Source organism: Helicoverpa zea, chromosome 14, assembly GCF_022581195.2.
Source record: "Helicoverpa zea isolate HzStark_Cry1AcR chromosome 14, ilHelZeax1.1, whole genome shotgun sequence".
Classification (NCBI taxonomy): Eukaryota; Metazoa; Arthropoda; class Insecta; order Lepidoptera; family Noctuidae; genus Helicoverpa; species Helicoverpa zea.
In genome coordinates, this window is record NC_061465.1 from 3996966 (window position 1) to 4024348 (window position 27383).

At 35.8% G+C, this 27383-nt stretch overlaps 2 protein-coding genes across 3 annotated transcripts in view; one reads left to right on the forward strand and one right to left on the reverse strand.

Annotated features, from left to right (window-relative positions):
• LOC124636599 overlaps positions 1–27383 on the forward strand; it is a 36874-nt gene that overhangs the window by 1849 nt on the left and 7642 nt on the right. The window contains exon 1 of one of the 2 annotated variants that reach the window (XM_047172759.1): positions 26380–26514. The exons of the other annotated variant lie outside the window; for it this stretch is intronic. The gene's annotated coding sequence lies outside the window, so the exon portion shown is untranslated. Of the gene's footprint in view, positions 1–26379; positions 26515–27383 lie in introns of those variants that run through there. 2 annotated transcript variants of the gene reach the window in all.
• Positions 2945–5406, reverse strand: LOC124636601. The gene is made up of 2 exons (XM_047172762.1): positions 4626–5406; positions 2945–3961 (listed from the first exon to the last, which is right to left on the reverse strand). Exons 1-2 carry the CDS (start codon positions 4983–4985, stop codon positions 3176–3178), a joined length of 1146 nt encoding a protein of 381 aa, XP_047028718.1. The 5' UTR covers positions 4986–5406; the 3' UTR covers positions 2945–3175.

Below are 27383 nucleotides of genomic sequence, written 5' to 3' on the forward strand. Positions count from 1 at the left end.
GCTGTTTATCTGTATGACGTACGGACAGACTGCCCAATAAGCACAAAACTGCATTATAAGATGTCAGAAAAAGTAACATCGGTAACTTTAGCATTTATAAACGATTACTACAGTACACTCGAACTGCAACAGCTAAATTGTACGCTTTCACCTGTATATTCTCGCTATTATGCGTCACAGAGACAACAGTCTAATGTTGCAAGCATTAATATGGGTATACAGTTCAGTGTTATGCAGTTTTTAGTATTAAATAGTACTGTTAGCTGCAATTAAGCATTTTTATGGACTGAAGCTAAGCTATATTCTGAATTGAAAGCCAGAAGTGTACCCTTAGACCGCTTGCATTTTAAGAAACAACATGTGAGCTACTATTATGTACTTAGTTCTTCTGTGACTTTAATTAACAATGATATAATGCGTCTTGCTGAACATAGTTGTACTTTAATATCGTTAGTCTGCTTATTACACGCAATCTTATAATAGCACTTTTATAGCCCATATGATCATTATGGGTGAACTTATATAATGCTAAACTACAGAAAACTGTTATAAATTAGCTCATATGTAACCCATAATCCCTGTTAGAGCTGACGACTCGTACTAACGTTGGCAATTAATCTACTAATGGAGTTAAATAAGATCTTGAAGAGTTCACTGAAGAACTCTTCAATATCTTATTTAGCTATCAGGTATCAGGTTAACTATCAGGTAACCGCTCCCAGCATTACGATATTGTGATATGTGGAAATACAAACGAAGAACTGGCGGAATACGCCGAAAAATTAATGCAGAATACTTGAGGATTCTAAACACAGATACAGGTGACACAGCGTATACTGAACAAGCTGCAAGTTTGGTGAATAATGGTTCAAGAGCGAATGGAATTTTAGAACGGGAGGGTTCCGTATCCGATAATGTTAGTGTTAAAAGAAGCAGATGTGCAGATTTGGATGGACAAAGCTCTGCAAGTATACAGCGAATGTTAGAAGATAGTAGTTACGTATCGTGCAGTACCGACACTGAATATAGATGTGCAGACAGATCAAACGATTCTGCAAGTACAGACAGTGACAGTTTATGTAGTGATTACGATAAAAAAGAAATTTTTCGTGAAAATATAAGAAAATGGGCTATTAAAAAAAATATAACACACACAGCTTTAGGTGATCTGTCAAAAATTATCAATGAATTTATTCCAAATACATTACCTTTTGACCCCCGGACTATTTTAGCTACACCCAGACAAGTCACCTTAAAAAAAATCGATGGAGGTGAATACTGGCACAATGGAATATTAATACCTTTGCGAAAAATATTGCTCTGTTGGGAAGAGGCTCCAGAAACAATTTCGTTGAATATAAACATGGATGGCTTACCAATTTTTAAAAGTTCTAAAAAAGAATTTTGGCCTATACTTTGCAACGTGTTCGAGAATCCTTGCTTTAGGCCATTTGTTATTGGCATTTATTTTGGAACAGGGAAACCGAAAAATTTGAACGCTTATTTGGAAGATTTTATCAATGAAATGGAAACATTACTTCGGGAAGGCATTTATCTTCAGAATTCTGGAAGAAGATTCACAATTAAGATAAGGTGTTTTATTTGCGACTCACCTGCCAGAGCTTATATAAAAGGTACTTATATGACTACTTCTACTTACACATCAGTCAGTCGAATTTTATCATATTTGCCAACATATTATAAGTATTATACCTACCTATTTCTCTATCTGTTACAGGTGTTTGTAATTTCAACGGGAAGCATGGTTGTCTGAAATGTGTAACAGTTGGAGAGTATTCACACACTTCACATACCGTTGTCTTTCCTGACACCAAATGTGCCGATAAAACTGATGATGGGTTCCGGAAGAAAGCTTATGGTGCGCACCATAGAACTGACTCACCATTGCTAAGACTACCAATTGATATGGTAAAGGACGTCCCAGTCAGCGACTCACTACACCTTATCGATTTAGGGATCATGAAAAGAATGCTTATAGGTTGGCGTGATGGAAATTTTGGAAAATACATCACAAAATGGCGTGCCACTGACATTGAGACAGTAACGAATTTTTTAAACAAATGTAAATTACCATTTGAAATACACCGTTCAGTGCGAAACCTTGATGTCTTAGCGTATTGGAAAGCATCGGAATTCAGATCTTTCTTTTACTACCTTAGCTTAGTTATTCTGCGTGATGTATTGCCATCAAACGCGTTTTTACACTTTTTGATGTTCTACTGCGGAATAACCATTTGTTCCAGTGAAGCTTACCATTATTTATTACCTGTGGCAGAAAAACTTTTGAGACATTATGTTGAACATTTTAAAGATTTCTACGGAGCGGCATATGTAACAAGTAATGTCCACAATTTACTGCACGTTACTTCTGAAGTTAAAATCTACGGAGCACTACATACTTTTAACGCGTATCCATTTGAGAACAAATTACATATGATAAAGCAAATGCTCAGAGTTGGTAAAAATCCACTGTCACAAGTGGCGAAAAGGTTAATTGAAGATAGTGATAACAGTGGAAATAATACTGACCTAGAGATGAAGAAGAATGTTACCTATCCCTTTGTTTCAAAGAGTAAAAAAGACATGCCCATTTTAAATTATCAAGATTTTAGATTATCTTTAAAAGCAGTAGACAAATATTTATTAACAGTGCATAATTACATTTTCGAAGTAAATTCAATTGTTGAAGAACTTAACATTGTCACCTTAGTAGGTTACCGGTTAAATAGCCAAGAGGATGTTTTTGAACATCCTATTAAATCATCTCGTCTTGGTATATACAAAAGCTTACGAATTGGAGATACTTCTACGGTTGTTTTAGATCCCAAAGAAGTTAAATGCAAATTAGTTTGTATTCCCCATGGAGATTATAACTTCTTCATTCCATTAATACATACAATGTAAGAAAATAAAACGCTTGAGGTATGGATTATTTTGTCCTTTTATTTATTGTTTGTGTTCATTCCACATAATATAAAAGATCAAACAAAGTCACAAAGTCGTCTGTAACACCTATTTATTCATATTTAAAGGGCAAGTAAGAGCCAATCACTAGTAACTTCTATTTTTCTCAAACTAGAAAGTAAAATTAACATTTTCTTAATCACAAAAATATCTTAAAAAAGATACAACGCGAGATAGTTGGAGATACCCGTTATACACCGCTACTCACAGTAGCAACATCTTCTTCACCAGTTTGAAGTTCTTCTCTATCTTTACTGGCACTGTCTTGTAATTTTTCTCCGTATTTTACATCATTTCCACAATTTCTACTCTTGCGGGTTCGTTTTGTTGATTGGCGTAACCCTTTCATTGCTTTACGTTTTGCAGCATTCCTCACGACTAGCTTCAAAAACTTTTCTGCGTCATCGTCGGTAAACTTCGAGTCCCAAGAATTGACAATTTCAAAGAAAAATTTCCTAAAGTTTTTGTAATTTTTAAGAGGAATTTTAGAAATTTCTCCCTTGCTACCACCGGACCATGAACACTGGCAAAGAAAATCTCTGGAGAAAATTACATCCAGTAGCTTGTATGCGCACGTTGTACCGCCACCCACTGTAGATGAGCACAGCAATGATAAAGTTTTGGAAAACTTCTTTTTTTGGGCCTTATCAGCTAGATTCGCTTCCAACATTTCCATTTGCTGCTGGTTTTCAATGGGCGTTATTGAAAAACTTTCATTTTCTTCCGATCCTAATTGGTCTTGTAGCAATGCAACACTTACTGGTCTTTCTTTTGTTTCCTCTAATTGGACTGCTAAAGAAGCCAGCTTAAGTGCAATTTTTTTTTGATTTGCCACAACTATGTTTAGTTTCTCTAACATTGCGGCTTGATTTGCAAGCATGGAGTGTATATCTCCCGTGGTAATTACTTGAATTGTGTCTTGCTGTAGTACGGTTGCCGTTAATGTGCTGTCGCTTGCTGACGGTTGCGAATTGTCCTGGAAAATGAAGAGAGTAAGTAATAATAATTTTAATTGGAACATACCTAAAATTGGTTTCTGCGACACGCGTAATGTTCCGAGTCGTCATTACTGATACATATAGTTATCGGCATGGATATTGAGAACTCGGCGGAAGAGTGGGGATCGCTTTGCGCACTGTACACATAAGGCAATAAACCAATAAATCGCTTCTGCGCAGGTGAAGGTCAGGGCTCAATATCCGTGCCGATACCTAATGATCTGTTGTTAAAATCATAAAGTAGATAAGTATTAATTTATAAAAAAAAAAATAGAATTACTAAATAAGTTCATACATATAAAATGTTTCTAAATACCCATATTTTTTGCTTACAATAGTCGCAAATAAACGAACACAACTCAAAATAATCCATCAGTTTTTTAGGTAGCTTAAAAAACCTAATAAAAACCAACAGCACAACAGGCCACGAAATGAAAATAATAAATATTGGAACGCGCGCGGCGCGTGTGACTGTTGTGCGCCCTGAGCCGCGTGGGGCTACCGGTAACCCAGCGAGCGGTAGGCATTTATCGCGCGCAAGTACGTCGAGTGACAGAGGCCTGGCTTGAGACAAATCATATATTCATATCTACATACACTACACCAACATACTTTTAATGACATATCAATAAAAAATCTTACCATATGTGCCAAATTTTGTGCCATTGCGTCAAAATCTATTTCATCATTGGTTGCAAGATCGGGATGAGACGTCCCCGGCACGCCACAGTTATCGTTGTCGTAGTCAGTATCCGTATTAAGCTCCATTTGATATAATTCTTTGTTCGCTTCTTCGAAAGTCGGGATACAATTTCTTTTCAGCACGCATTTAAATGAGCTCCACTCTGGCCCTGGTCTTGAATTTCCGTCTTTTATTAATTTTGACGCAAATTTAACGGTCTTTGGTGGCCAGCGGACAATACCGTTCGATTCCCACAGCGTGGGAACGACGGTCAGTTTTTGTACACCGTACTCAATTGTCTGTACAATTTTAAAAGACATGTCTCTGAAAATAAAAACGATTGTTAATTGGATAAGCACCTAATTTACTTTTAACGTATCTACCATGAACTGGCCCAAAAGCTCCGTGCAAAATAAAAATAGGACGTACCAACTAGACCTAGACACGTTACTATCGATAGAATACGTCTGTGCACGAATTACGATAACGTATGGTTTAATCCGCTACACACATCCGACTGCGAACCGTCGCGCGTCGAGACGATACAATGACTGGCTTAATAGCGAGGCGAGGTGCGTCGACGGCGGGGGAGGTGCTCCCGCGCCTCATACCCCGACTGCACTTAGATCGCGCGCGGACTGTAGGTAGGTAACTAAGTTTTTAATTTCCCAATGACCACACTGTTTCAAAGCCCGAGCTTTTAAAAGGTTACAAAGTTTATAATTATTTTTACATTGGTCGTGAAATCTTTAACTCTTTTTGCACTTTAAACTTAATAGATGCCTACTTAGAAATATGTAGGTACGACATGCTAATCAAAAAAATAATATTACCACCATAATGTATCTAATGAATGGTCTCAAGATGATGTAGGTAACCAAATAATGTATAAGGGTAGGTAGACATACCTACCAGATGTATAATTTTGTAAAATATATCCACGGATCCCTAAAATTCATGCAGAGTTGAGTGGTTTATACTGTTTGATTACCTTCAAAATTTGCGTACATGTTACCCACTATCAAGCTATATATGAATCTGTGGCTGACTTGTTTTACACAAGAACTAGCTGTATCAGTTCATTACTAATTTATGTACCATGAGTGAATACATAAACAGCCCATATCATTTAATTGTGATTAATACAGTGCACATTGCTTGTCTGCCATTTTCAGGTTATATTCTATGTAATATAATATAATTACGAACAATTTATCTTTGTTTAACCAACGAAAATAATAACTATATTTGAATAGAAAATGTAATGATTTTATACGTAAACAGCTTATTGTCAAATCAAAAATGTAAAATAAAAAGTTTTTTTTTTAATAATATATCATTAACATATTTAACTAATACTTTTTAAGTAAACAATGATATTTTGAGAGCGCGTAAAAATTATCGTATATATTCATATAGTATTTGACAATAAACTCTCTTTCCCATTAGAATTTTATGCACATGCAGGATAAAGCAAAGTTTTACTTACCGAAAACAATATTTTTCCTTTTTTCACCACAAAAGTCACGCCACAAACAAACTACTTATCAAAATAATATAATTATAAAGGACCGTTGGTTAAAAATAATTCACAATTGGCACTTGAAGTCCAATAGCAGCGTCAAAAATATCCTGGCGTGTACTTTGTGCTGAATAATAGGTAACAACGACTCTATTAATCGACAATTTTGCTGTACAAAAGGTAACACATACTCTAATAGTCAGTCAATGTTCAGCTCTTGGGGCGACTGTTACCTTTATTAATGCTCAAATAATGCTAATATAACGCAATTACTTACAGTTATTCAGCTAACAGCTGTTTAATTTGTGCCCAAATCAGAGTTATATCAGCTGAGATACCGCCTCTAATGCTCTTATTCAGCAGGCTTGTACAGCTTTAGACTCTGTTGTGGACAGTGATTCAGCTAATATACAGCGCTTCTGTGTTACTTGGGTGTTGAATATGATTTATAAGTAACCTCTCGTCTCTAGCAGTGCCCGATGATATTGCACTACAAAGGTGTTAAGCAAATCCAACCAACCATGAACGAGGTGATTGTCCCTTCTGCAGTTAGAAACAATAAAAATGTTTAAATTCGTCTTTGGTTTTTGTCTAAAGTCTACTAGAGAAAGAAGAAGCTTTTCAGGCGTTTTTCTTTTATTCCTTTGCCACGACTTACGAATACCTACTGGATACCTACGATTTGTAAGGCCTAATTCATTATTTAAATTTCCTATAAAACCGACCTTTACATGCACATAATCACTAACTACGGTATACTTACCTATTTCAAAAATTAGAAAGAAATGCACAAATAGAAATTATTAAAGCAATTATGCAAGCTCAAATTAATAAAACAAAATTAACAAAGTTCCCGGAACACAGCAAACAATGGAATTGTCAGTTTTCTCCGAGACTAGTCAGAAGTTTTACACCTCGCACTTAGGTGTCTAGATCAAGTTAGAATATCTTATATTATCTTAGCTTTATTATCATTAAAAGAAAGCCTAATAAAACTGCTAAAATAATTCACAGCGTTTATCCGTGAGAATCAGATATATGCAAAGCGTACCTAGGTAGGTACCTACCCAAGCATTTTGTTCCTTAGTTCACATAAGGAGTGACTATTTTATGGTCGGCATCAATATCTATGGTGGCAATTGACTACTATCTCTTTTAATAACGTAATAAACATGAACATTCCATCTTAGAGTTCCCATAATTATTAGTGACGAAGCAACCTACACATTGAATGCGGCGTCTCAGCCAAAAGGCTTTAAATGCTATTTTAATGACTAGATTCTAATTTGAAGTGCAAGGTGCAATAATATCTTGAGGCTTAGAATATTTAGCACTTATGTTCTAAGTTACAAGCTCTTTATTTCTGCATGCCATAGTATAGAGGTACAATGCTTGGACGGCATCCTGGTCGCAAATTGCTTATTGAGCATAGTGCAATGGTCATAAACTTAGTTTTACGTTATGTTACATTAGCTAAGTTTAGACTTGTAAGATTCTTGGAAGGTTAGACATTTAGGTATTTTACTTATAGGTAAGTAATGTGAATAATATGTGAATAGTATGTGTTAGTGAACATAGTGCCAGTTTAAGCTTTAGCTCTAAGGAAACTATGTGACTAGGTAAACACCTCAGAATTTTTTATGCCATTCCTCACTTTCACGAAGAGTTAATGTTCCTTGTAAAGCCCGCTTTTTCTTTTCCCTGCATGCTCCAGCAACGGAAATAAGAGCTCAATAGGTTACAAATCTGCCTACATCATTACAATTTACATCATGTTAAAATACATAACTTCAGTAAACAGTCACGTAATCATCACGGGTGCATTTAAATGAACCTCGAACACTTGCAATCGGCCACGGCTAATGGTCTGCTTCTGCTATGCGCCGGCGCACGGAACAGCCCCGGCAGTTGATTCAAATCTCGAAGCTTTTTATCGCGCGTACATTTCACGGAAATCCACTGAATCCCTGGCTCATTTGAAACGGTCCGAGATTACGAATCGAGATTGACGATGTAATGAACGCTGTTAACACCTGGTCGTGTTTTGTTTATAAACATTTAGAGGTCAAATTCAAAAGGTCCGTTAAATTTGATACCTAATCGCAAGCAGCTGCGAGCTTCCGTATCGGCACTAGAGTAAAATTACTGAATCTAATCATAATTAGGTTTGTTATATCCGTGATTAATTAAGAAATACCTGGCTTACTAACAAACTTAAAATGTGAAAAATTCAAAACCATTCCACATTCTTTGGTATTACCCATCTAACTACTTATTTCATAATCACAGAAATATAGCTACATAATAAGTACGTCATAGTACTGTATATGTAAGTATGTATATGTATGAAAAATTCTTTGTTACCACAATTATCATGAATACATTTAACGCAACATAGCCAACACTAATTGTCTTAGTTCCACAGTTTTATAGCATTTCCTGCATTAAAGCAAAGAGTAGGTATTAAAATAACACGACTGAGAGGAGTTGACCGGTCAGCAATAGACATTACCTATACCGGTAAATCTGAGGTACGTAATGGCGCAGTGGCAACTGGCGAGTAGAGAGTATTCGTTCCGTTCCGCCAGCGAGGGTAATGGTTCACCGTTTATTATGCACCACACCACCGCCAGATACAGGAAAAGGAAACATAGGAAACATACTAATGATCGTTTTTACTCCGTCTTCTATATACATAAAATTAAGTTGACATACTGTCACGCACGTGCTATGAAACTGCATCAAAATTTCAAGTGGACCTAAGTTACCAACGATAGTGGTAGACCGATGGTGGCCGCCATTTCCGTATTCAATTAGGTTTTTTTTAAGAGTTATTTACCGAAATGAATAATACATTTTTAGTAATCGCTATGTAGGTAATTGGTCGGTAGCCGATTGCGCAAACTACATTAGAGCCACTAACTAAAGTAAACAATAGGTCGGGAAATAGTAATTTATCTTCGCTGCTTCCTTCTTATACCTACTATTGTTTTACGTACCATATATTGTTTAAGATAAGTAAATTAACACATGTGCTAAATTAAACAGTTATGTATTCAAGATCCTCAACAGCCTCCGGAAACTCCGAAAAATATAGGCGATGCGATGTTTAAAAAAAAATAGAAATAGGTACCTACGTAACATTTGTAGGTTCGTGCATTGCAAAAAAAAAAAAAGTCCAAATAAAAATGTGTTCTACAAAATACCAGATACTCGTGCGGTTGGAATACATGAGGATGTTACCTACCTAAACTCTATTTAATTGCCCATCAGGGCAAGTCCAAGTACCTTTCTCACATTCTAGGACAGGAAAGTTATTTCCAGCCCAACCTGATAGTTCTTATCCGCCCACCACTTTGTATAAGCCTTATATTATCCCGGAGCCGTGAGACTACCCACATTATCGGCCTAATTTATCTACATATTACCATTCTTCCTCAGATAATCTACCATGAAATGCTACCATGTATTTTTTTGCTGAAGCCCGGTAGATAGGCTGTGCTCTATGGTCCGAAAGAGATCTTGCTGGGAAAGCAGTCTTTATATTCCTAGAATATGTTGTTATTAATATCTTCCTGTCTTCTTTTATTTTTCACAAAACTTTCACGGTAATGAGATTTCTGCAATCTAGAGATGAACTAAAAAGCGTCAAAAAATTGTGGTCGGTGGTTTATAACATTTTGTGCTGTAGTTCAGGAAATTCGAAATTTCAGTGTCGATATTATTTTATTCCTCTTTTTGGCAAGCGCTTCTTGTATGTTAATGTTCTTCTTAGTTACATCCTCCTTTCTATTCGTTGGAGCCATGACGCATCTAGCGTCATCTGCTGAAAGATGGCCTGCGTCTTATGTGCGCAGACACATTAAGTACCCAAATTAAAAATAGATACCTTATTAAGTTCGGTCGGTGGTTAAATATATGTAGCTCGGGTAGAAGACAAGATATTCCACCCAAGTGCATGAACTAGTTCCCTCAGGAAGCGACCGCAACCGCAGGAAACCGCTAGTTTACATACAATATGAATTGAGCAAGTATTGTCGATATGGCTGCATGATTAACTGCACTTATATAATTAGCAGATAGAATTAGGCTAACGTTAGGTAATCAGGTCAAACGATGGAGCATGAACCGATAATGTCTTGCAACAGATCCGGCGACTAGTCCACCTTCAGCCATTGTGTGTACAACCTAACACACCATCGGTACCATTGTGCTATATGTTCATTGTTTGTATTACAAAATCCACCACTAAGACGTCACTGATAAATAAGACCATACATCCCAAACAAAAGTTTTTAAAAACACTTGTAGGTCAAGAAACTGTCCGTCGCTTTAAAATTAAGTAATACTAACAATGTATTGAAAGTGAAGACAAACTTTAGTTAATAATGTAAGGCCGTCTGCAAATGCAATGTTTATGTTAATGAGGAAGACGTTGCGTCTGCTTTTTCGGCGCACGAGTCGAATTATGCACAAAACCTGAAATGAGTTCAGGGGCGTCAATCTGCACGGTAGCGATTAGTTTTGCTAATTCGACATACAATGTATACATAATGCGACATTAGTAACAGTCATTAGCATAGGAGAAGAAATATATTGTTCTTTTACAAATACACATTTGCTAATACCTAATCCATTTTGCGGTTTTGCTTTATTAAGGTCGCGTTAGACGCACTAGACTAGAATTATACCTAATGTTCAATTTATAAGTCACGTTACCCAAGAAAAACAATGTATTGTATTGTAGCTGTACTGTATACAATTATGATTTAGATTATATAAAGTGGGCAAGCTTCTATCCAGGCTTTCAAAAGAGGAGATTTCTACTTCTTTAAGAAGACTAGCAAAACATCGATCTCACTTAATTAACATCGTTTTCTAATAAAACCAAATCAGTAGGCCAAGAGCCGTATGATTAATCATCATTTAAATGTCCATATTTTCGAAAAACACGTGGTAATACAAGCCGATTATGTATTGAGGCAAGCATATGTGCCATAACAACTTACATAACACATTTAAATGAGCTTCCTTTATTTACAGCTAACAAAAAGTAAACATCACTTGTCTAGCACATTTTGTAATGCCTAAAACTTGGTACTTCAGTAAAACAGTTACGTGAACGATTTATTTAACGAAATCGAACAAAAGAATACGTAAATAAAGATTGCTTTCTAGTGTTCTTGTTGAATTTCAATCCTATATTACGTGAGATGGTCCTCTCATTCCGCGTACGATGTTATGCAGATGTCACTTTCCTGTCGATCACATTCTAAATGTTTTGTTTTTAAATGCATTCGAAGCAGTCGTCACCTGTCACTACTGAATAACGAATCGTAGCGACAATCTCATGTTAATCTTTTCCGTAGAAAGCACATTAGAACCTTGATGTTATATTGTAGGTACTTACTATCGTTTGCCAAGTATCTGACTTGAATCTTTTTATCTACCAATAAACTAATAGTTTTTGAGGATGGGTGCTTCTCGCACTATGTACCTATCGCGAAAAACAAGTTGAAAGTTACTTTGTTCTTTTATCTAGACATACATATACCTATGGCATTTCTTAAATCCAAAGGTCCAAGAGATTCAGTGAAAAGCAAGTTTAAATAAGTTTATCACATCTAGCAAACCTAGAGAACTAAATAGGGAAATACGATAGGTACGTTGCAGAACAATACCACAGAAACACACAAACGGTTTCATAATAAATATCAATGATCTACCTCTTGAAATGTGCTCAAAATGGTACCTACACTATTGGTGGCCGCTGGCCACTTACAATCAGTGAAATGTCACGGTGTCAAAAGCTATGTAGTTGTGTATGTATAGACACTTGACCGTGCCTCGAAAAGTTTGCTTGCTCTATAGAGTCCGCTACTCGCGAAGTTGGTAGGATTTTCGAAATCCCACTATTTTTTATGAATGTATACAACTTAGTTTAACACAGGCATAGGAGATTCACTGCATCTTACAACCACTGTCTTTCATCTTAAGTTCTCAAGATTCTTATAATTAACATCTCGTTCGTTTTTCTCACAAGCGATAATAGTAATTATCTATTCATAAAATCCGTTGGTTTGAATCAAGTGGTTCTAGTGTTGTTTTCTTTTATGGGTGTTTATACTCGGGCTTGGTATTTATTTACTTTTACATTAATTATAATAAGAAAATTAATATTGCGCCTATTTTGAGTTCTGTTTAGCATAGATACTCCTGGTTTAAAAACACCTGCCTAAAGAGGTCTCATAACATGAATGGAAGCAATGAAAACAGAACAAGGAATTGAAAAAACAGACAAAGAAAATAGCAAAATATCGTTTAGGAATAGGAATAAGTTAGCTAATGTAACCATTGTCAATAGAGGTAACACAATCTATCAAATAGGTACCTATAACATAGACAAGTAGGTATTTTAAGATGGGACTATCAATGAGGGTTTTCTAAAATGGCGTCCACGAGGTGGCAGCACCGAGTCGTCAGGTCCAGGTAACTGTCAAAGTGCTTATCTTTACTATGAATAGTGAACGATTTTAGTGTTTTTTTTTATTTTATAATTAAAGCACTGCATTATTGTTTTACTATTGAGGTTGAGTAAATAAAAAAAAACTAAATCATATTGTGTTAACAAATTTTTCAACAAGCTTTTCCTTAGTACCAGTGACTTTTGCACCCTCTCTCTTAGCTCAATTTTTAGTTCGGAAACCTTATTCTGACCGTAGTCCATAATAAAATCAATAACACTTCCAATATAACAGAATTTCAATAAACAATAAGTTCGGACCCTACAATTCCATACTATTTGACAGCTGTTTGGACCTGACGCATACGGAGCGCCGCCTGGCGGCAGAAAAAGTATCGAAAACCCGCATTAAATAAACTTTTAATTTTGATGCAATTAAATTAAAACACATATTCAAGCATAAACAAAGGTAAGTAAAAAATAAGTACGTAATGCCATTGAAATAGAGATGTGTTATGCGCTCAACATTCGGCTCCGGTCGGATGCGCACTTTCGCATGTTGCGCAACAAGATATAACACTACGCCATTACATCACCCTTATTTACATACGCATAAAGTTTACATTACATTGTTGTAAGTGAAGTTGCATTCGTTGCGTGTTGCTTATGAGACAAGGTCGGAAGCAAGGAGGACACTGGGATTAGAACTTCTTTTTTCTAATACAATTTAATTGTTTTAATCAATTATATTCTGCAGTTAATAGGATAACTGGTTCTGAATAGCTACTGAGGTAGGTAATGATACACGCAATGTTATCTAATAGATGATAAATTGATAGGTATCGACATTATTATCAAATGTTTCTGGCTGGATAGATAAATATTTGCGTGTATATCCGATAAAGAGGAACTCGATAATTTCACTGAAAAAAAGTTCAATAATTTTAGTAGGTACTCGATCGATTTAAGTATGGTAATTAAAGAGACGAGATTGAAGAGACCAGTTAGTTGGTTTAAACATTTTACGTATGCTCCTCGGATAATAAAAATCAGGGAAAACGCGTCATACTTTATTAATTAATTTCGACGACCGCACCGGTATAAAATTGATGCTTCCGTTCCATGTAATGAGCTAAAAGCTTAACAGGGAATTAATTAACCAAATATATTTATTAATTTATTGATAAAAATGTGTAACCACCCAACCCAATCATTTTATTGGAACTGTTTTGATATGCATCCGATTAGGGACCTATGAAAGTAGTAATTAATTAGTAAATTATGTAGCGATAAGAACTTGATTTCACTGTACCAAATGGTTTGTGTTGGTATCAATTTTATTTATTTGCACAGTCCAGAGGAACGCTCGGACTGTTATAATAATGGATTGAACATTTTGAAGTTCGGCAACGCCGCAGTGGACGGAAAATTGATTTGCAATTATTGTGCTATTCCACATTTACGGCACAAACAACATAATTATCTTTCGAATGCTGCGAATCCACAAAAAATCGCGGCCAGTGAAGCACATCAACATTTCCTAGAAGCGAATCGAAATGCATCGCTCCCGCTTGGTGTAACGGTGATCCCATTAGGTGCCGCGCAGAGGCCCGCGGTATGTCGCCGCATCGCAGCATGGTATGCGACAGCCGCTAGTACCCCTAGCTGGCATCTTACCGATACCCTACAGTAAGCACCCATTAAAATACGCCGTGTTTTTACCTATTGTGTGCATGACCGTCGCATTCCAGACAAGCTCTTAGTTCTTGAACAAGGATCGTCTTTTTGTCGGAATGCTTTCACGGTTCTTGATTAATTTGAATCTCTTTTTTATGTACCGTGGCCGGTGTGCTGTTATTCTAAGTTGGAAGTGCTTCAGTGTTTTTAATTAACTAAAAAACTGATACTAGTGTAGATTTCAAGTGGCTATTTGTTAATTGTGGTCTTTGCTGTTAAGGCTTGAGCCACAGAACAGAAAATGCTTAAGCTATGAATACCTAATTAGATTAGTTATGCACGATGCTTATGAAGTTGTCCAATGAGAAATGTTGGATAAAAACTAACCCTCTTGCATTCGCAATAACAAATACATTGTGATAAAAAATTGCATTAAACTCGCAAACAAGTGTTTATCGCACGATCTATTCAATAACCCATTATTATAACGCCAACGTAAACCTTTCGTTCCGATTTATTTACTATCTGGCTTCGTGCATCCACCGACAATCGGCAAATGTAGCTGGAGCTCGGAAAATCCAGTACCTCCCCTTGTTGCACCTTGTGTTTGTGGGTACGGGGGCGGGGGTACAGGTCTATGTATATTGGCGGAGCAGTTAGAACAATGAGTTTAAGGTTGATTGCACCTGACTATGTATAGGGTTTGCAAGTTCGCTACACCGCGACTTTGTTCTTCCGCTTGTTGTATCATGCGCATGCGATCACATAAGAAAGAGTTTAATGGCCTGTATTGAAAACCAAGTGAATAGATTTTGCGTGAACAGTGAACAACAACATTTCTCGGAAGATTATCTAGGCTGTGTTTTGTTTTCGAATTTAGATATAACTTTCTAGTAAAATAGGCCTTTGAAAGACGTTACGTAGGATATTATTTGGATCAATTAATATTCAATAATTAATTAGGTAATTAATGCCGGTTTTTGAATAAATAATTGAAGGTACGGAAGTTTTCTGGGTTTATAGTCTATTAAAATATATAATCGTTATTAAAGAATCATATTAAGAAATGGACACACTTCGGAAGCTATTTCTCTCATTGATTTACGGTTTCGTTAATTGCTATATTTACAGTACCTGTATGTCCGTTTGTTGGACAATCACTAATTAAGTTATGGCTTGGTCTCAACTATTCCCGTTCTCGTGTTAATGAAGAAGGTACAGTTACTGTTCCAATTTCCTCTTTTCTCTCTGCCGGCACTTAAGGTATTTAGTGTACGTAGGTGCACTTAAAACAGTATTCCAGTTAGGTATCTAATCTAAGGGCTTTGTGTACTTCTACTTTAACATTTCAATAGATAAGCTTCTTGGCAGGTAGCTATGTATAGTAGCGTTCATAATTTTGCAAGAAAAGCTGCTTATGATGGCATAATGCTCGGGTTTTTTGGAGTCGTTTTGAAGTCTCAAATTGTTTAGTTGGGTAGAGTTCTGATGCTAATCCACGTAAACAAGCGAACTTTAAAGACCAACGGCCAAGCTTCATGAATTGAAATATTTTATCACCAGCAAACAATAATAACCCACCACACATCCTGCAATTAAAACATCAGTTATATAAGATTACCTTATTTCCTAAGCAGATATAATATTTATTTACTACGAACATTGTACAATATTACTGCAGACCGGTCTAGTGCCGGTATCAAATTAACTCGGAGCGTGATCTTCCGCGAGGCCGGAGTAACGGTTCTTACCCTTCAGACCTCGGAATATGCTGACATTTAGCCGCGCGAAAAACCATAGTTCATGCATATCTTGGACTGCAATGTTCATATTTGAATATATTAGCAGCGTTAGGTAATATATTATTTTTTTATGTTGATGTGCCTATGTCCACAAGTTGGAGAAAACAATTACAATCATTTTTTTTTTGTTCTTAGCCTTTATTGTCCCACTGCTGGGCAAAGGCCTCCCCATCACGTCTCCACACCTCTCGATCCTTAGAGTTCTCCCACCAGTTTGGGTTGTAGGCGTCCAGATCGTCACGCCATCTCTTCCGGGGCCAATCAGTTATCGTTGTAAAATTATTGTTTACAAAACCTAGATGTCTCGTGATGCTTTAAAAAATCTTTACCAGATGTTCTTGAAAAGTGTTTACGAAGAATGTACTTAGTATCGTAAGAACGTGTCCGTGTCAAATTAGGATTGTTACCTCAATGAGTAAATAAATAACAATTAATTCCTCAAGGGTTCATGAGGCTGTAGTTGTTACATCATATTAACGTCTATTTTCATAGGAACTGTAAATTATGTTGCTTTTACATAGGGCTCTTTCCTTTTCCCCGGAAGCTGGAGGCACTTTGAGAAAAAGTTGCAATATAGATCGAAATTAAGGACCGTTAAAGGTTTTCTAAGCTAGAAACTTTCTGGTAATTTTTAAATTACCTACCATAGTCACGCTGATCCTTCGATCGTTATCTGTCGCGTCGTGACCTAGCTAAAGCCACCCAAATGACTTCTTTTCTAGTTTCCCAGAATTAGCCACTGTTCATTCCCATCAGTACCGCACGAATAACGGTTTCAGTACCTTCCAAAGAGACGGAGTGCTAACGGAATGGACGCTTGTGGATTAACATAAACGCTTGTACACCTCTTGTTTGAAGTTGTTCAAACTAGGAAATTGCTGGTTGCACAACATGCAAAACTCGTTTAGGAATTCCCGTCGTCGTTCGGAAATTGTGTGCCTATTATTCATGTTTCCCTTCAGTTGTGTGGTTTTCATTTTTGCTATAGGCAGACACCTATTATACCTTTTATACCTTCACAAGTTTTTCAAGCAGAGATGGCTGAGATGGTTGAGCAATAACACATGATGTTCTTAATTAAATTAGAATGAACTATTAAACTTAATTCGAATGTGATGCCTATACAAGTAGAACTTGATGGAAAGCAATAACATTTAAAGGAAATTACATCTCACATAAAACTCTTCAAAGAGTTAGCCGAAGCTAAGTATAGAAATTAAACGTTTTGTTGATATTCTATTTATTTCTTGGTGCCGTTCTTAGATGTGGTACTTAATTAATTTTATAACTTTCGATATTAATACTAACTAATTACCAGAGATACTTCTGTTAATCAGTTAATCTTGTAACTGAGATTTGTAACCAGAACTGGTGTTCCCAGAAGCCACTCAAAATATTATCTACCGACTGTATAATTAGTGAATTAATCTTGAGAATAGGTCCTTATTTAGTTTTCTTTAAATAAGGAAGAACTCTTAACCCCTTCAACAAAAATACAACTTAATCAACTGATGAATCTGAAGTACAGTTTTTTAAATCCCCAACATAAAACCCAAATCCCAAGCCTATTAAAAATCGTGACGTCACAACACTATAGAACCCAATTACGTCACATTACTCAGGCAGTATGCAGCCAGCGAACGTCATAAAGGTCAACAGTATTCGTAGGCAAGCGTTAACTGAGGTGGCGGTGATAAACAAGTCATCGTACTGCCACTGTGGCACCACGGTCACGGCCAACTAACGGACTGCCCTACATAAAGGTCCAATTGCTTTACTTCACGCTACTAATTTTTGTTAAGTTGTTTAGGTAGGGGATTTTGGATGAGAGATGCTTTTGAGTGAATTGATGGATCATAGGGTCGGGATAACTAAATCTTTTAAACTCATGATGCCATTTCTTAACTTGTCGCTTCAGTACTTTGGCCCAGTCCTAATGCAATTTCTAAACCCACCGGAATTTCATGTCTTCTTTAAAAGATTTTGTTTTGCCCAGAGAGATCTCCAATATCTATCTATGGCTTTACCTTAATTAAATTCTTTAGAGATTATTTTGTACCTAGGTATAGGTAGGTTAGAGAACTTAACTAACAACATTTCTATTAGATTTTATTCAGTTACAATAAATTTTCATCTAGCTATATAAATAGGTATATTGTCCTAAGAGTTAAATGGATTTCGCTAATACCAACTACACACGTGTATATTATAATCAAAGACCTACCTGTTCTTTTTGTTTCGTAATTACAGTCCTCATCAATTATTTATTCTTAATTGCCTACTCAGTATTATTAGAACTACCTACAGTCACAGACTAATAAATTGCTCTCTTTATTACCTAACTTTATTGCAGTAGTTCATAACTTAACGGTACTAAGTTAATTAATATTTTGTTGTAACAATACCTAAGTATTGTAACTTTAAATACTTATATTTTTTAATTACAACACTATAGGATTAAAAGGTAGGCATATAATTAATAAAAATGATCCAGTTATTGTTTATTATGAATGTAACTTCTGTATTAGACGTATTGGTCAAAAACCAGGGAACTCTTCATATTTTATGTGTTATTCTATTTTAACAGGTAAAGCGACTTTTACCTATTTTTTTAATCGCAAAGCCTACTAATGAAAATATCTACTACAATTTAGGAGTTGCACTTTTTGTCCATGTCTATCACAAATTGATTGCAGCACAAAAATAATGTTGGTAAGTAGTTAATGCTACTATCTCCTGATACAGAACTTTGGTATGTACGCTTTCTATCTATTCTACTCCCAATAGTATGGTGCTAAGCACTTGATCCAGAATCGGAGTACTTCCTACCTTTCCCGACTTTCACCAAACTCACGAGTCAAGGTTCTGTAGGTCACAGGCGCAGGTCGACTATGCGGTAGCCATATCAATCGATACACTATCTAAACAACTTGATATAGCAATTTCAACTTTATATCAGTAGTATAAAAGTCCTGATTAAAATGCAAAGTACGAGTTGAAGTAGATGTGCCGCATTGATACGTGATAAGAATGGGGAGTGAAGTAAGTTAGCGGGACGGTCTTATTAAGGCTATAGGGTTGGTAGAAAACTTAAAATTGTTTCATTAAAATAATTTTGAAAATTTACTAAAAATCTGATTGACAATGTCCCAGGAATCTCAGAAAATTACAATGATTTTGTAAGAACTAAAAATGTGCATAAAAATAATGCACATTTTGTACGTTAACGCACTATTGTGCTAACGAATGTCTTTCCACAAAAAAATATAAAAGTCCATTTTTACTTGGTTCTCTTAACATATTTTTCTTTTCTCCTACCGACAATTAACCCCATTACAAGCCTCCAATATTTTTTATGCACAAGCCCACTTAGAACCACGTCAAGCCGTAACGACTACGTGTTGGGTTAAAGATCAACTGAATATAAGCGCCATTTTTCCACTTTGGTGATTACTGATGACTATATAGCCTTTTTGTTGCTAGCTGACAGGTATCATACATTATGCTAGCGTAAAATCGATTCGTTTTATTGGTATTTTTGAAATGTGACATCGAGTTGCGTAAATCACTAGTCGTTGTAATGTGATACAGCTTGGCAAAAAAGAGTGTGGAATAAATGAGGTCAGCACTATCGCACCTGTGGCAACCCAGAATACTACGACTCACAGATTTTGATATTTGTTATTTTTGGAGATATTCAATCCTAAGTAGGCGATGTCAATGGGACACTTCAATGTCCAGTATTAACGATGTTAACAATTTTTATTTGATTTTGATTTTTAGTTCCAACTGTCACCGCGTCACTCTTTTTTGCCAAGCTGTACCTACATAAAAATGTACATCGGATTTTGTTTGATAAATTATGTGTTCTTCATTACAAATAGAATGTTAGGTATTTTTATTTTAAAAAATGTTGCGACAACCCTTAAAAACTTTCGACAAAATTATTCGACGATTTAAGAACTTTATTTTAAGCTTGACGTCTTTGTTGGTTAGAGTAGTCAAATGAATACAAAGTTATGCAAAAAACGATTTCCGTTCTGACTAATGAGAGGAAATGGGTCCTCAGCCATTAAAATAATACCAATAAACGGCTCTGAATATAATATTCGATTCTATTTGTTTAATACATCTGTAGTTAGGAGTTTGGGAGATTCATTAAGAAGATTAGAGACAAGAGTATTAGCCAGGTGCCCAAATAAGGATGAAAGACAAAACGAGTACCTACATTTCTGGCGAACTCGGCATACCTAGTTACTTTTACGGTGTAAGGAAATGGAATGGTCACGAATTGTGTAGAGTTCTGAGACTGGCCGCATGCCCAACCACAAAATACGTACCCGATTAAAATATGTATAAGTATCAAATAACAGTGTATTTTAGCTGTTCACAGTATGTACACATTTTTGTCCTTATCTAAAATCCAGGTACCACGACGCTGTGTAACTTTTGCCTAGAACATTTCTCTGCTTTAGTGTCTTATATTTAGGTAAATTGAGGGAGCACATTGCTGGTTGTTCTCATAGACATAATCATAAATAGTCATCATCATCTATGTATAGACGCATTAATAAATATACTTAATTCGTAACTGTACTTGTAACAGGTACCTACCTGAAACTTTACTCCTACACATTTTATTACAAAAAATCTTTCACGTAAACCTTTGTTTGCATAATAATTGGAAAGGGTTTGACAAGATCCGGAACATGCACGCAATATATCCTTTCACTGGACATTCTCCTTATTATGAGAGATCGAACACAAGGTACCTACTAACATATGACGTAATCACGTCTGTCCTAAAGTGTGTAAAATATTATGTGTAAGCTACAACACTGAAGTAGTACCTCAATAAAACTATTTAAAAAACTATATTGATTGGGTTTGGTTTTAGCCATGCTTAGCCAACAATTCGGTACATCGGACAATGGACTCTTAATTTTGCAAATTTAAAGAATCGATTCTTCCACAAACAATGGTGCAGAAAGCGGTTTTGTCCAACCATTTAACCCATTGCAGGGGCTGCTAAAAGATAATCCGTGAGGTTAATCGAAGGTCATCAAAAAATCTGCCATTGACGATGCAACAATGTCGATTAAACTAATAAGTTCGGCACGTGTGACCTGAGTTAATTACTGAGAGTTGATAACATGAAACACAATAGCAAATGCATTTATCACTTAATTAAACACCATTCATAAAAGAAGAATTTAGTAACTTCGACAGACGAACAAGATTTCAGGAATCGTGAGCTCCTGAAATCTCGTTCTTCTCGTGAGTCACGAAGGCCCGTATCGCAAAAAGGGCAAAAGATTTGATAGGAAAACTAATTCGTCAACCAGACCCAAATAGTCCCTTGTCTTGGTAAATTCAATTACCTGTCAGACAAAATACTCGACTAAGAACTTAAGATGAACATGCATGAATGCTATCAGCTGTTTGCTTTCTGTCCGGACATTTAAGACCACACATAACTTGAATAGCCCGACTCAAATTAAACAACAATAAGTTTAAATAGAGTATGGGTGACATCTTCCAACCTTCAGTGCACAACAGTTAGATAACATCTGAGGCGCGAGAGTGAAAGCGTTCCACCAAGTTCACATGTGATCTGTCTCGCTCTGACGGTAGTTACATCAAAATGTAACCTCACCTTCAAAATAATATAAAGTTACTTGATAAAACCTCAATATTTAGCAGTGAATTAAATAATGAGCATTGTAGATATCGGTATTTCGCTAAGCTTCTAGGAAGTAGCGTAACTTGGTTAAACTTGGCAATATGACTCAGGATTTTTTACATGGTTTAAAAAACAATTGGTATCAAATTATAGTTTCGAAGGAGTATCGAGTGTCATTTTCAACTTATCAACCATTGCCGATTTTGTTTTAATTTTGTTATAGTTTGTGAAGTTAGAGATTTTCATGGCATGCAGATTGGTTAGAGTTTGTATTAAGTACTTGAGACCTTCCTCCTGAGACGTCCTTCACGATCTCGTCTAGCCAGCATATTGGGTGCATGAAAATGTTGTGGTGAGATTGTCATTAATAAAGCGGTACTTAATAGAAATAGAACTTGTCTGAAAGAAGAGAAATACTTAACAATTATTGCCTTTGTGTATGCCGACGCCACAGCCCATATGTTTTTCATGAGACGTCAATGGGACTGCCACGAAGGGTTCCCTTAAGACGACCCACTGACCGTTATGTTTCGAAAACCTAATGAAAAATCCAATTTTCTTTCACTTGTAATCGATTTCTCCGTACGATGACCCATCTAGCCACTTATCATGGCGCCTATTTGGCCTTCAATTGAAGTGTCCTCTCGAAATTGCCCAACAAGTATCGCTTGCATCAAATTGTTAGCATGTTTTTATCAAACTATGAATTGCAGTGTCTGCAAAAAACAAAGTACTCAGGAAGGTTTGACTCTTGGAAGCATTGTTTTTTTTGCTTGATAATTGGTATCTGTAGGTAATTAAGAATCTGAAATTGTATTACTTTTTTGGACTAGTTGTTTTAAGGGTATCTGTAATAATCTGCATTATTTCCGTTTTCTCGTGATTTGTCTAGATTCATGCGGCAGTCATCAATGGTGTCTACCACAATGCTGATGACCGATGGCATATAAGCCTACTGACGTCAGAAGCCACGACGTGTCCGAACCCTAATGTGCAACTAAGTTTATAGCTAGTACCGCTGCTTATGCAGTTAGACTGAGCTGCTCTCATGTGGGAATACGTATACCGTAATAGTAAACACATTACATACAACCGCCAATAAATATTGATATTACTGCAAATGTTTTAACGGGAGTCCATGCTTATTCAAACTTTACAAATAAATGCCTACTTGTTGACACCAATGAATGACATAATGTGGCTTTTAATAAATCAATCATCGTGTTTGATCAATCGTTAACTGATTTTAAACACACACTTCGGCAGCTTTATACTTAAGTCCATAAATCTCTTGATAATTGTGTTAATCGATCGAAGAAGTTTTACAGCAAAATGTTAAACATACTGGATTTTTGGTAAATATACTATACTAGAATATACCTAGGTACTTGGTTAATCTCAGGTTGTTGAGTCCAATTTTTAATCTCAGCATCATTTTAATTTTTTTTGCAGACTTAATTAATTATATGCGCACAAAGCTCTGTGAACCTAAATTAACTGAAAACAAAAGTTAAGGAGATAAAATGGTACTGCTTTTATACACGTTCCGTTTATCCGCATTCCCGGTTGGCGTCGTTTACATCGTATCGTTATATGTTGCTGGCGTATAACGGAACGACACGGTAACTGTAGCGTACCACGGCGGTCTTTGCGTACCAGTTGCTATGTTAATAGGTTTTACTGTAACATATTTACTGTGTTGTCAAAATATTTGGGTTACCCTTGTGATTTGGATTGAAATAAGCTACCACAGTAGCGTTTGTCATTGTGAACATGGTTAGACGCATGGTACTTATGGAGATATGTTACCTCCTCTCTAGTAACTCCACACAATTATATTACGTGACCAATTTTGGAAAAAAACAAGTCTGAAATAATAAGCAACATCATATCTAATTAGAGCTCACAATTTAAAACGGGTTAAGCGGCCATAAATAAAATTAATGATATTACATAAGGCTTCGTAAGTGCAATGTCTAGCCCAGCGAAAAGATAGTTGTTTACTCCAATTAAAATTTTGCCGGTCTTAAACTTGATAGCTGTATGTTAAGTTATTAGAAAACCAGAGCAATATCCTAAGACATAAAATAGGACAGTTTTAGTCTTGGGACCTAACAACCTAAGAATATAGGTACCTCAGTCATTACTACCAAGTTACCTTCTTATTCTTAAAGTAACTTTCCCACTCGCTCTTAACACTGCACTTGCTTTATGCCAACTAGATGTTATCAAGTTAAACTAGGCAGAAAGATAGACTTTTGCGTGTTAACGTCATAATTATCGATAAGTAAACCTTTTCCTCGTAATTACTCATAAAGCAACTTAAGTCATAATAATTAGCGCCTCCTGCAAACCTACGCGGCTAAGTAAACCATACCTCGACTTGTAACAATACGGTGAAACTCATCGATTAATTTCCACTAGAGGAAACCTCGGCACAATGGCGGTGGGAACATCACACAGCTATGTTATACGATTAAAACAAACGTAATGAAAGAAAATAGTGATTAATCTGCCTATGAATGGTTGAAATACTCATTTCTTCTTTTCAAATGACTTTATTCCTATCTTTCTAAATAGAGACATTTTATTGGAATTCTAAGCTTATTATCAGCCACTTTGAGCACATAAAATGTTAATCAATTACTTACCAACCTACTCCTAACAGCTTCATAAATATTTATGTTCGTTATTATATCAAAATTATGTATAAAGGCCATCTGATGTGCTCATCTACGCATTTATTTTTGTGAATGGCCTCTACGATTTGTGGAAATCAGTGGAGCTTTATCCTAAATGCAAAAATTAAAGACGACGATAGAAATTCTAATATCATTGTGACAGATCTAATTAGTGTTTGAAATCTTATTTTTGACGTCCTTCATACAGCTTTCTAGGAATAACAAAAATGGAATAAGCGTCTAAATAAAAGCCCTGTTGCACCGCACAACATTCAAAACAGTTTAACGAGGGCGTGTGGGCGAAGAACTTAGTACTCAGTCACTATAGACCATTATGGTCCTCAGGCCTTACTTTATCGCTATACCTAGGTGTTCCTACCTGAGTCACGCGATCCATCTAAGTAACCTCAGGTCAAGCTCAGATTTATTGGGGGTCAGTTGCATAATCTTTTTACAAGATTTTCAATATTGGCTATTTGTATGACATTCACCTTCATAAGCCGAATATATGTAGGTAGGCACTTAGGTACATAATTAATTTGAAATGTTTTTTTTTAGGTACAAAGGGTAGGTTAAGGTTATCTCTAAAAATGGGTGTGTTGACGAGTGAGTAGAGATTAACGGGAATTAATCTTACGAGATTGTTGAGAAGAAAACTAATGGGGATAACTAGAAAAAGTGCTTTGAAACTGTTAAGTTTTTGTTGTTATTCTCAACCACGTTTTGGTGAATAAACTACTTTTACCGAGCGATTCTCTTGTTCCTACTTAGACAGTAACCGCACTTTACATTGGAGTTTATTTTTCGGTATTTAGTAGTATTATACTAAAATGATAATTGAGTAAGTAACTAGATCAAATATAATTTTTACCTAAGTTAATGCTGTGTTAAACTAAATTGCAAATTCATCAAAGAAATGAGGGATCAGATTATTTAATGAAGACTCATTATAGAGCAAAACATTTTGATAATACCTTTTCATTGTGTGAAAAGGTTTCCAGACATTCATTTTGTTTCTGAAATTATTTGGATTAACCATAGAGTCGAATCTCTATGTAGCCGCAGCTTTACATTCACCTGTTCAAATTCACAATGATTTATAAAAAGTTGTTGTATTCAAGTCAAAGACAGGGACAGTTTTTGTAACGGCACATAAAATTTCGAGCATTTTGGCTAATGACACAGTCGACATAATGTATAACGTTTGTCTCCGTTTTGTGTCACCATTCGGTACATTTTTGTGTTACACATTACTTTTTCCTGTCTTAAACGACATTAATAAAAATAATAGACGGTGACCATTCATTTTAACAATGTTAAAAGAAAGCAATAAAGTAATGAAGTCACATAAAGCGGATTTAGCCTTAATTGTAACGGTAAAATGTTGGTTTTTACAGGTGAAGCCCATTTACTTTCGATACAATAAACTACTGTTTGGTTCCTACAATTTTTTTTCTTAATTTTAGATTGGTTTGTCTGAAACGGTTCTAAAATTGTGTGTTCGCAGCAGCTTTTTATTTTGATTAGAATGGGTTTTCTTCAGCTACTTTGCCGAATATGGTATTTATCATATTTGGCAAGGTAAGTACATCAATAATGACAACGGTAAAGTCTCTCAAGCGTAAACTCCAACCGACATTTAAATGAAGGTAAATATTTAATAACTCAACACAGCACCTAGGTATCTATTACGGGATATTTTCTAATATCCATAAAGATCATTGTATAATTCGTTCTCATCGACAATAACATAACGGGCTGGCTTCCGAAGCGGAGTCGTGGTACCCAGCGCAGCGGTGCGCGGGAAATCAATTCGGACCAAGCACTTGATTCGCTCATTATCACGTAATTTTTCCTCTTACAGATGGAAGTTACCGCTATAGCTGTATCAAGAACAACAATCAATTGAGTCATGAATCCTTGACCAACAGGCAACTCAACTGTAGATGTTGCTTCCTATGTTTATGTTCATAGATGAAACAGATAATTTTGCTGATTGGAAACTAAATTGCCTTTCTTCGGTACGTTGAATAGGTTCATAGGTAGATACTTGTCTAGGCAATAAACCCTTACAAAGGATTATACATATTTTAAGAACCCAAGATGTGTCATATCCACTTGCCTTTAGCATAGTTATTAACTGATGCAGTTATTATAAAATAAATATGTGTAGCAAATTATATTCGATGATCGTACATAACAAAACTTTTGTATCTAAAAAATATCCAACAACGAGGTAATTTAATCTAACATTAAAATCATTTACGCACCAACTCGCGTTCCCATCTAAGAAAATTGATCATAATGTCTCAAAAAAATTGGTTGCCGATGTCGACGAACTTCCACGAATAATGATGATAGGGAGCAAATTATGAACACCATTATCTTCTGACAAGTTATTACATTTCGTCTTAACGTTTGTTAAATTCATATTACAATAGTATTCGCACCTAGTGTGGCCATCTTTGAATGTAGCTGAAGATGGGAATGAAATAGGCGTAGCGACTGAGAAATAGATTATTACAACTTGTGTGTCCCGTTATGTAAGTTCTCATGATATGGGGAATGACAGTGCGTGACTATAATTGTATATTGCTTACTGTCTTATTTGGATGTTTGTAGTTTTGTTGTTTTGGTAAGGCACGAAAGGATCTTGATTAGATTAGCTCGGTTTTAATAAAGAAGTAGACATTAAAACATTGGGTGCGTTATTGGTACATAAGCTGTCTTGATCTAGGTTTCTAGGTTTGGATATAAGTATAGAAGAAAAAATCAGGAATTCTATAGGCAAAATGACCACAGAAAACACATTCAAGTAGGTACATACTTCTGATAATTTTGCATTGTTTTGCACTTGCGAGCTTTACAAGCCTTTTGCTTACTACCAAGT

Excerpts from the sequence above, each read along its gene's own strand:
- LOC124636601 (XM_047172762.1), bottom strand. The coding sequence starts at position 4,985 with ATGTCTTTTAAAATTGTACAGACAATTGAGTACGGTGTACAAAAACTG. Across the intron at positions 3,962-4,625 it reads CACAAAATTTGGCACATATG|GACAATTCGCAACCGTCAGC; the intron begins GTAAGATTTTTT and ends TTCATTTTCCAG.